At 36.1% G+C, this 11,561-nt stretch overlaps 1 protein-coding gene across 1 annotated transcript in view; it reads right to left on the bottom strand.

The window, feature by feature from the left end:
• Nucleotides 1–11,561, bottom strand: part of REC8 (REC8 meiotic recombination protein) — a 1,573,438-nt gene that overhangs the window by 1,452,430 nt on the left and 109,447 nt on the right. Inside the window, exon 5 of the mRNA XM_044058157.1 lies at nt 4,091–4,191. Within this exon, the coding sequence (XP_043914092.1) occupies nt 4,091–4,191 (101 nt within the window). The remainder of the gene's footprint in view (nt 1–4,090; nt 4,192–11,561) is intronic.

Here is an 11,561-nt window from a genome sequence, read left to right as displayed (position 1 = left end):
ATATATATATATATTTACACACACATTAGTTTCTAAGGTGAGTCAAGCTAAAGGGTATTTTGAGACAGAAGAGACTCGGAAAGGAGATAGGTTAGATGGTATCTGGTTGAAGAAGTGCTTTCTGATTTGCTTTCTGAATCTGGAACAAATGCATATTTTCTTAATGTTGATGGGGAGAGCCTACCAATGAGTAGGTGCCTGAAAGGAGAAATCATGTGCAGTGCTATAGAGTTTATTTCAAAGGTTAATGAGTTTATGTGGCTTGTGAGTAGTGTCTCAGGTTGAATGAGAGTTGTTTTTTGTTTGTTGTTAAGTCTAGCTGCAAGTGGAGTAAATGTATGGAGCTGGAGTAGTTTGTACAGTTGGGATCCTAACAGTAGGTTAGATCTTTGTTTTATAGGTAGCTATTTGTGTTTTTATACAGTGATACTCACAGAAGAGTAAGTTTGTGATGAATTGCCAGATGCTGTTAGAGACTGTCTGTAGTGTGACAGTGTTTTCCTTGGAGGCAGATGCAAAATTTGCTAGCCCATATTCAAGTTGAGACAGGAGAACTCATTTGCCAATGGCTCTGGCTGGTTGGCATAGAAAAGGGGAGATCTTTTAGGCCAGAAAGACGAGAGTTTATTTTGGCTTTCACTTTCCTATGTAGAAATGAAAGTTTACCGACTGATTGATCAAGCCACAGTTCTAGGTATTTGAAGGTAAAGGTTGTCTCACTGGAATGATTGTGTAGGTCACAGACAGGTAAAGAGTTAGGTGCTTGGTGAATTTTCTGTGGAGTTCAAAAATCATAGTTTTGGTCTTGGTGGGGGTTGGGAAGTAGTGTATGGTTTAAGAGTCATTGCTGGAACTCATGTAAGCCTGACTAGAGATAACACTGAATGATGGTGTGAGTGACCTGATTAGTAAATGACCATATCATCAGCATAGAGGATAAGTAGAAGATGGGGAAGATCATAAGGAAGTCTGTTAATGAATATGGAGAAGAGGGGATAAGAATGTACTGTTATGACGCACTTCAGTAATAAGTGCAGATTCTGACTGGGAGAATCCTATTTTAAGTCTGAAGTGTCTGACAGTGAGGAAGGCTTTTAAACCAGGGAGTAGTGTATGGACGGATACCAATTTCAATAAGTTTGTTTTGGAGAACATAGTGGTCAAGAAGGTCAAATGCCTTTGTTACATCAATAATAGAGCACCTGTAAGGAGGCTACAATCAGAGTAAAGTAGGATGTCAATAGTTAGGAATCACAGTGCTGTCAAAGTACTTTGTCCAGGCCAGAATAAATGTTGTTTGGAGGATTGCAGGTGGTACTACTGGCTACAAAGAAAGAGTTGGGTGTAAACTCTCTTTATGAAGCTTTGCCCAGAAATGAGAGGCTAGATATTGGACAGATGTGAGAGGTATCTTTTAGGCTGGTTAGCTTAGGGAGGGGTTTAATTACAACAGATTTGCAAATTTGTGGTGCAATGTTTTGTGCGAGACAGATTATATGTGGGTGGGAGGAAGACAGATGCTCTCCTGGGTTTTAAGTTATCAGATCCTGGAGAGTTATCAGTGGAAATATTTTCAAGTGGAATAGAGACTTCTATGGGATGTATGCATGTGAAGTGGAAGAGAGGCATAATGCTGGTGGGGTGGGCAAAGATCTGTGGAAAGTTCAGAGTTTATTGAATGGAGATGGCAACATTCCTTATGGAAATCTTCTGGAGAAAGTTTTACTGTACTACAATGAATGGTGTTTGCAGACAGGGTTATCATGAGGAGGTGTCCTTCCTCTAAAAAGGTTAACCGCTTTGCAAAAGTGTTTGGGAGAATTTAAGAGGTTAGTCTGTTTGCAAATCTATTTTATGCCTTCTGATAGACTTTTTGGATAGATTATGCAAGACTGTAAAGGATATGCTGCTGTCAGTTGTTGGGGTCTGTTGCCATTTTTGCCATGTTTGAGTTCAGTAGACAGCCATTAGGTTTTGGTGGATTTATAAAGCCTGTGGATAAGTGGAAAGAATTTGTCTTGCAGCTGGAGTGGAAAGTTGGTTAAGCCTACAGCTGTACGGAGAGTATATGGTTCCAGATGTGGGTTGTGAGAAAGGCTCTGAGTCCGTCTACATTTGCGCTACTCTGGTTTCTGAACACTTTTAATATTTGTACAAATCTTGTAGGCTGGTTAACAATTGTAAAGGTGAATGGGCAGTATACACTTAGTATAGGTGGCAGAATGTTTATGTTGAAGATTGAGTCTGGTATGTTTGTAATAACCAGTTCTAGTGTGGAGTGTCTGGAGGACCTGAGGTTGTTTTTTTTTTTTTTTTTTTTTTTTAAGAGTTGAAGTAAAAAGTACCCGTGTTGGATGAAAGAGGGCCAAGATAATTAAGAATGAAGTCACCAAGAATGTCTGTTATTATTTTTGGGATGGTTATTAAGGATGTTAGTGATCAGTGATCTGAATAATTTAGGAAAGCAGGGGGTAGTGGCTAGACTGTAGCAATCAATAGTGGTTTGCCTTTGTGAGTTCGATGTTTTAAAAGAATACACTTAGGACCCGAGTCTAGGGAGAAGTTTCCTTGGGCGATGACTTTTGGATTTAAATTATTTTTGTACAAAATTAGAGCACCTTCACCTGCTCTTTTGCCTGATTTGGTATCATTAACATACTAGCAGAAGGTTAGAAAGTGTTGGAAGTTAGGGGAGTCCTTTTTGACTCGGGATTCTTTGACTGCTAGAATGCCTAGGTTGTGCTGGGAAATAAAAGCACTTATTTAGTCTAACTTGTCTCTGATGTTATGTACATTGAGGAGGGCACAGAGGTCAGTGTAAGATATGATCAGTTCTGATGTTTAGGAAAGGGAGTTGTTGGACCTGGATTGGATTCAATTTTACTCATAAAGACGAGTATAAAGACTATGGAGCATATCCTGAAGGAGGAATTTGGTGTTTTTTAAGCATACAGAAAAATGTCTCAGTTTTAATAATCAAGCTGTGGTGGTACAGCGGTAGCATTGTTGCCGTTGGATTCTCAGCTGGAGCACCTTCTGTGTGGAGTGTGTATGTCATCCCCGCGGTCGAGTGGCATTCGAAAGACATGCGTAGAATGGGCGTGCCTTCACTGAAGGTTGGGCATCGAGCTGGCACCTCGGCACCCGTAAAAAATCTACTGCCAATCATTAGCGGACCTGAGTTCCGCTGTGGCGACCCCTAACCGGGAAAAGCCGAAAGAAGAACAACAGAAGAGTGATCCTGACAGTAGTGAGCTGGGGAATAGGTTTGGTCTGATTACTTGAGGGAAGGGGGTTGTGGTACTGATTTGTTGGTGAGAAAGTTATGTAAGCAAGGGTAATACACAGTGATATGATGACTGGTTGTGTAAGTCCTTAATAAAGATGTCTGTTATTGGTTGTAGGGGGCTGAGGGCAGTGAAGGGGAAAGAAGATGGAGAGGTAGGAAAGGAGAATTTTACTGATTGCATGCATGTTGTGTTTGTACATGAAGTTCTAAGTGAGAGTTAAGACTTACAGTAGTATCATAGTACTGACTATATGTGCAGCAAGAGAAGAAGGTTATGTGGTTTTATAGTGGTGTGTTTTTAAGAGGTGTGTCATGGGGGTATAACAGTGAGCAGAGATCAGAGCAAATATAATGGTTGGTCTGGGGATGGTTGGGAAGTTCCACTGTCAGGAGAGTTAATCAGTCAAGGCCTGTGTCTACCAGTGAGCTCAAAAAGTGATGTACCTTACCAAGGATCAGTTAACCATAAAAATTAAGCATTTGGCCAATATACCCAAAGCAGGACTACATGACTTAATGCAGATGAGTTCAAGCTCTTTGAGAAGCCTTAAAACTTTAATTGTCATGAGACCCTTTTCAGTTCTTTAAGGAAAGCTGATCTTTAACATATACAAACAAAAGTCAAATACATATAATCCACATTTGTGTGAGTACATGCATTTTGTTTCTTTACAAACATAAAATGAATGCTGCAAGTTTTTTATAATAAACAAGAATATATATGCATATATAAATGAGAAATTGTATCAGCGTAACGACACCTGGACAATGATCACTCATGAAGACATTTATAAGTCCTACCTGGAGGAATAGCAGGTAAAGGAGAAACCACAAAAGGTTTTCCTGTTTCTTCATCTAGGAGAATCACTGCATCAAATTCTGGTCCAGGGGCCTCTGTTATGCTTATAACACAGAGAATATAATTTAACTTAACACACAAAAAAACTATGATTTCTGTAGATATATATTTATCATTATAAATATCTAAGAATATGCAATTTAAAACATACTGGAATGGGCAACTACAGCTGCTGTTAAAAGCAGAAATGTTCTGTGTCACTTTAGACTACTTTCCATTAAATTCAGACTGGTCTGTCTAATGCACTGTGACACATTTATCAACCTCTAAACCATCACAATTATGTCAAAAGTTAGGCTAACGGTTAGTTAAACGTGGAAAACCTCAGCTCTTTTTCAGCAAAGACCCTCTGTGTTGCACCCAATAAATAAACAGCTTAGTGACAACAATGATGACATAGTTTTGATTCCTGTGGATGGGGGAGGGGGTGATTGTGGCTTGTGTCAAGCAAAGCTTTCAACTCGCCAGGAATGCTCTTGATTTCAACTCTAGGTTTAACACTGTCCCTCTTACCCCTACAAAAAGTGGTCACTTGTAGTGAAGGGGTGGTGAATTCCCCTTGTAAAATATTGACAATCATTACCATTGTACATGTCTTAACTGCAGAACATGAATAATAAGTTACATTCACATATTCTGTCAATGCTGCAAGTTAATGGTTGTAATATTTTAAAAGTGTCCATGACTCTGCTGTTTCATTCTACACTTGTTCAGAAGTCTGTTGCTATGTGTCGCTAATTGGTTACAAGCTATGGTGGCATGTCAATCAGATTCAAGCAAGTAATTTTGCAAATCTTTAAAGTATGCAAATACCCCCTTACTGTATATTCCGTCCACTGGCATGTAACCTTGTGTGACTGTCACATATATATTATCATGTGTGTTTATTTCATAATATACTCACTCAGGAGGTGTAAACACTAGTTGGTATTGTGATATCTACATACGTGCACGATGTTATGCTATTCACGTGTCTTGGAAGTGTACATACATTGACATATCCTTATTTTGGGGACATTTCCATATTTACCATGTCCTCCTCCTCCTCTATATTCATTCCTGTCATTCATATCTGTGCACATTTTCATTAGCACATTTTCCCTGTTCAGTGCATCTTTCATTGTAGTTGCCCCTCCATTATTTCATTCTGAAAATAATTGTTTGTGTATACTGCACTCAATACACTTTTCTTTACTGTGCAATTACTGCTGTTACTGCATTATTTTCAACCCTGGTAGTCATTGTGGCTGTCCGCTTGAATTGATGGTGAATGTATGTCCACAGAATGCTCTTTCTTTCTGTGCTTGTGCTGCTCTGCAGTTTTCTGAAACCTTGCTTGTATTCGAGTAAGCACGCTCAGCAGCATGAATTTATGATTAGCACTGCTGCTTATTGTGCTAAAAAGTAAATAAATTAAATAGATTAAATAAATGCTTTTATCTGTAATTAGGCTTCATCATACACGTGCACGCATGCACACAAACACATATATTATATATATATATATATATATATATATATATATATATATATATATATATATATATATATATTTTCCTTTTTGTTTACCTGTTCTGACCAGGAATACTAACTGGAAAATTCTCCTTTTGCAGGAGTGATCAAGAACTGTCTGGCTGAGTGACTTACTTGCTCATAGTCACACAGAAGGCAAAGGAAGGTAGAAGGAATCAAACTTTGTATCCTTGCCACAGGAAATTCATTAATAGCACCGAGTTTTAGGTGTCTCTGCTAACTACCAGGCTATATATGTACAAAAAGTATGATACATGTGCACATGTATATATGGGTGCAGAACCTTTCATCAGTGCATCTTTCCATCAATGACTGAAAAAGCCAGTACAGGTGACCAAAAATCAACTGATCAAAAAGTTGTTTTTTTTTCACTTTGAGACTGCTGTACAGAGGAAAATGGGGAGTATGCCTTTTCCTCACTGCAGTGTGATTGCAGCGTTGACATATGTAATCAGGAGGGTGTGGCCGTACAGGGGACTTGTCCCTCTGCCAAAAAAAAAAAAAAAAAAAAACATTTAAATCTCTTGATTCTTTGTGAATTTCAAAGATTTAGTGATTTGCATTTAATGGGTTCAAACTGAAGTTAGGCTCATAAGTGTGTACACACACACACACACACACACACACACACACACACACACACACACACACACACACACATCTATATATCCTTAACTATACATATAGATAGATAGATAGATAGATAGATATATAGACAGATAGATAGCTAGATGTATACAGGGGATATAAAAAAGTTCACACCCCAGTTAAAAAGCCAGGTTTTTGTGATATAAAAAATGAGACCACAATAAATCATTTCAAAACTTTTCCCACCTTTAATGTGGCCTAGAACCTGTACAATTCAATTGAAAAACAAAGAAATCTGTTGGGGAAAAAAATAAAAAACATACAGTACGCTGGTTGCATAAGTGTGCACACCCTTAAACTAATACTTTGTTATGTGTATACACCCTTAAACTAATACTTTGTTGAAACACCTTTTGATATGTGTGTGTGTGTGTGTGTGTGTGTGTGTGTGTGTGTGTGTGTGTGTGTGTGTGTGTATATATATATATATATATATATATATATATATATATATATTATATATGTGCGTGTGTGTGTGTGTGTATGCAATTTACTAATCCCGAAATACTGAAATCTCAAATTTCAGTATCTCGAGACGAAAGTGCTGAAAGTGCAGTTGAGCGAAACTGCACTTGACCGAAATTGAAATGTCAAATTCGTGGTTGTGGTGGTGCGCTAAGTGGGATTTGCTGTTTTTGTAAGGTGCATGTGACAAATCTCCCGTATTCTCCATTTGTCTGGACTATGGGAGTAGGGTTGCAAGACAGAAGCCTTTTCTTACACAGAAAAACATCCAGGCCTGGCTAAAATTTGCAAAACAATACATCAAGTCTCCCAAAAGCATGTGGGAAAATGTGTTATGGTTTAATGAGACCAAGGTTGTACTTTTTGGCCACAATTCCAAAAGGTACGTTTGGCGCAAAAACAACACTTTGCATCACTAAAAGAACACCATCCCCACAGTGAAGCATGGTGGTGGCAGTATCATGCTTTGGGGTTGCTTTTCTTCAGCTGGAACTGGGGCTTTAGTCAAGGTGGAGGGAATTATGAACAATTCCAAATACCAGTCACTTTTGGTCCAAAACCTTTAGTTGTCTGCTAGAAAGCTGAAGGTGAAGAGGAATTTCACCTTTCAACACGACAATGACCTCAAGCATAAACACAAATCAATAAAAGCATGGCTTCACCAGAAGAAAATTAAAAGTTTTGGAATGGCCCAGCCACAGCCCAGACCTAAATCCAATACAAAATCTGTGGGATGACCTGAAGAGGGCTGTGCACAAGAAATTCCCTCGCAATCTGACAGATTTGGAGTGCTTTTGCAAGGAACAGCGGGCAAATATTGCCAAGTCAAGATGTGCCATGATGATAGACTCCTAACCCAGGAAGACTGAATGTTGTAATTAAATTAAAAGATGCTCCAACAAGTTTAAGTGTGTGCACACTTATGTAACCAGCTTATTGTACGTCTTTTATTCTTTATATTTTTTCCCCTAACAGATTTGTTTTTCAATTGAATTGTACAGGTTATAGGTCACATTAAAGGTGGGAAAAGTTTTGAAATGATTTATTGTGGTATCAATTTTTTATATCACAAAAACCTGGCATTTTAACAGGAGTGTGTAAACTTTTTACATCCACTGTACATCTGGTCTTGCTTTTGGGACAGTTCATGCTGCACTACAGCTTTATTTGGCAACAACTTCAGGAGTCCATCTGCCCTAACACCCACCCAGCCCCACCCCATCCCATATATAAACCATGACTATCATTTTTTACAGTATTTCCTTGCATCGAGTCTGGTTGTGGCATTGCTTGTTGCTCATCATATGGACCATCGACTTTGAGATATTTGTCATGAACAGATGTCTGCAATATTTTCCATGCAGTTTACTAGCTTCACCACAAACTACAAGGGATGGTTCAGCCGCTTTGCCAATTTCATCTTCAAGTTGCAGACCTCCCAATGACTTTTGGATTCTTACTTTGTCTCTAACCCCTAACTCTGCCAGTCTTCTTTTTTAACAAGTGGGACTTCCATCTCTGTTGATTCCCTTCTAAGATTTCCTTTACTTTATGTGAATTTTAAGGCCTCATTTAACTCATTCCCTCCAGTACAGCTCTTTTGAGTGTGTATTGAACTCCCAGTAGGTGTTGCCATTATGTCTGCCTTAAGATAACTTTGTCTGATATCTTGTATGTAGCATGGGTTTGTAATTAATAATGCAAAAATGAACAAGCAATATTTGATACCTATAGGCACAGTAGGAGGTAACTGCAAAAATGCCTGGAGGTGCACTCGGCTGTAATATAGCAGATGAACTGGGAAATCTGCTTTCAACATTCAACTTCTCCAATCAGTGAACTGGTGAGAGTCAGTCCCTGTAGTGCAGTATTCGTATACTGCAAAACTGTGAGATGACATGCCTTGCAAATTTTGCTACACCAATTTCTCCCTCAAACATTTTTTATTTTTCAAATACAATTGAATATATTCCTTAGTATTTGTTTACAACATCATAAATAACTATGTACACTATTTACATCAGACTGACGCTCTAACAGAACTTAATATATACAATTACTTTATAGGTATAACAAATTCACTTACCAAAGTGCATCTGTTCAGTTACTGTAAAGTGTCATTCAATGATAAGACTTTTTTGCATGGGTCGGTTAATAAATGGCTTAGGATGAATCCTTAATTCTTTAATTTTAATTTCCAGCTATGCTGTGGTCTTCAGTAGGCTGCAAAAGTCTTCCAAAGTCGGTATTGTGTTTGTAGTCCATCTTCTTGTTATACACTTAGACTTCCTTCAGATTGCAAGTATTGTCCATACTAGATACACATTTGATTCATTCAAATGAGGACCTTCATACACATTTAATAATACTAGAGCTTTAGATAAGTTAAACAATTAATTAAATAAAGCTTGTAAAACGTTTTTAATACCATTCCAAAATGGCTTAATTTTAACACAGTCAAAAAAATGTGTTTCCAATCTGCATTGTGTATTTGCTCACACCTCCAACATATTCCCTTTGTGGAAGAATTAATTTTAGTAATTCTATCTGGAGTTAAGAATGCTCTGTGTATTTCCAATTAAAAACTTTCCAGTATTGTGTAAAGGATGTATGTTTTATTAATAATAAAATATTTGATTTAATTTCTTCAGTTAGCTGTAATGAGTGTCTTTTTGTTATACAATTCCAATATGAGGATTTGGGTGTTTAATAATTTATCAATATCTTGTAAATTTTTGAAATACTATTTCCCATGTCATAACCACTATATATGATTTCATACAGGTATTTTGTAAGTTTAGGTTATTTCTTTAAATGAAGAATTACTAATTATTCTGCATAAATCTTGCAAATACGTCAGAATGCTTTGCATAGTTAGCCAATCTTGTTGTGGAATTTTGCATTTTGTTTCTATTGTTTGCATATCCAGAACTTTTAGTTCTTTGATACATTGAAACCAACAAACAAATCCTTTCTGTTCCCAGGAATTAATTATTTCTCTGTATATTTTATGTGGATAGCTCTTTGTAACTATGAATGGTGTTAAAAGATCAAACCAGATTTTTAAATCTATATTTGTATTAATAAGTTTCCTAAATGAGCCAATGTAATAATCAATCATACAAGTTTTAGTGGGCTTAGTTATGTTATATTGCATACCGATACATATGTGACATGGCAAATTGTTTTTATCTGTTATTTGAATTGTTTTTTGTAAATCAATTTCATTTATTGATATTACAGTTAGTAATTCTTTCCAATTTGCAGAATAATTTGAACTTATCCAATCTGAGATTGTTTTAGATATTGATGCTTTTATATATGTTGCTATATCAGGTAAGTTTAATCCTCCCCATTTCCATGGTCTGATTTGATGTATTAAAGCTATTCTGTTTTTTTTTGGGAAACCATAAAATTTTTATTAGGCATGAGTTTATTTCTTTGAGAATATTCCTTTCTGGTAACAGTTGTATTGTCAAAGCTATATATAGAATCTTGGGTAGTAAAACCATTTTTTATTAACTGTAGTCTATCTTCAAATGTTAATATTATTTTGTTCCACTTTTCCACAGAGGTTTTAAATGCATTGATATTACTGTCGTTTTTTTAGAATTTTTTAGACTAATTCATTATTATCCTTGTATAACTCATTCCTATATATTTTAAGGTAGATTCTTGTTTCCCTGTAATGTGATTCCCCTTCGACTGCAATTCTTCTATTTAAAAATAAACTTTTGATTTTGATTTATTGAAATGGAGTCCTGAAGTCCTGTAAAATGTGTCAATTAAAACATGTAATTCTTCTTATGCCTCTTTTGTATTGGATAATGTTAATATGTCATCAGCAAAGAGCATTACTTTAGAGTTGTATTGTTCATAAGCATCATCTCCTTTGATTTTTGTATTGTTACATACTTAATCTGCCAATATTTCAATAGCCAAAGCAAATAGAATAGGTGACATGGGATATCCTTGTTTAGTACCCTTTGTTATATGTATAGATTCAGAGGTGAAAGAACGTAGCTTAACATACGCTAAAAATTATTTGTATATATATTCTTTAGCAGATGAACAAAGGAAGAAGGAAATTCAAATAACACCAGAATTTTGAATAAATAGTCCAAATTTAGGGGAATCAAAGGCTTTCTCTATATCTAAGCCAATTGTGAGTGTTTATTTTCTTTATTAACAATCTATAACAGAAATTATCCTTTTAATATTATGTGTGTCTATGATATATACATCCAGTTTGATCATTACTTATTGTTTTGGATAGTGGTATTTTCATTCTGTTAGTTAATATTGTCATAAACATCTTATAGTCATTATTTAATAATGATATAGGTCTATATGAGGTACAGAGGTTTGGGGATTTGTTTTCCTTTAGGATTGGTGTAATTAAGGAATATCTCCAAGAGGGTGTTTTTAAAGCTTGTGACTGAATTTCTAATAGAGTTTTGTGGAAGAGGGATAGTATCTTTGAAGGAAAAAGTTTACATATTTCCATAATTATGCCATCTATACCTGGAGCTTTATTATTTTTACCCTCTTTCATTGTATATGTAGTTTCTTTGTAGGATATGGGTGCTTGCAGATCTAGTTTTAAAATTTCTGGTATTTTTTTTTAAATTAGAACTTTTTCATCTAGATTTAATTGATCAATATGTATATTTTCTTTTTTTTAAATGTTCCATATAGTGATTTCAATAGGCATCAAGAATGTCACCTATATCAGAGACATTTTTCCCTTTCTTTTCATGGAAGATA

The sequence above is a fragment of the Protopterus annectens genome, chromosome 16.part0 (assembly GCF_019279795.1).
Source record: "Protopterus annectens isolate FY-2018-M chromosome 16.part0, PAN1.0, whole genome shotgun sequence".
Classification (NCBI taxonomy): domain Eukaryota; kingdom Metazoa; phylum Chordata; order Ceratodontiformes; family Protopteridae; genus Protopterus; species Protopterus annectens.
This window is presented reverse-complemented; position numbering and strand designations above follow the sequence as displayed.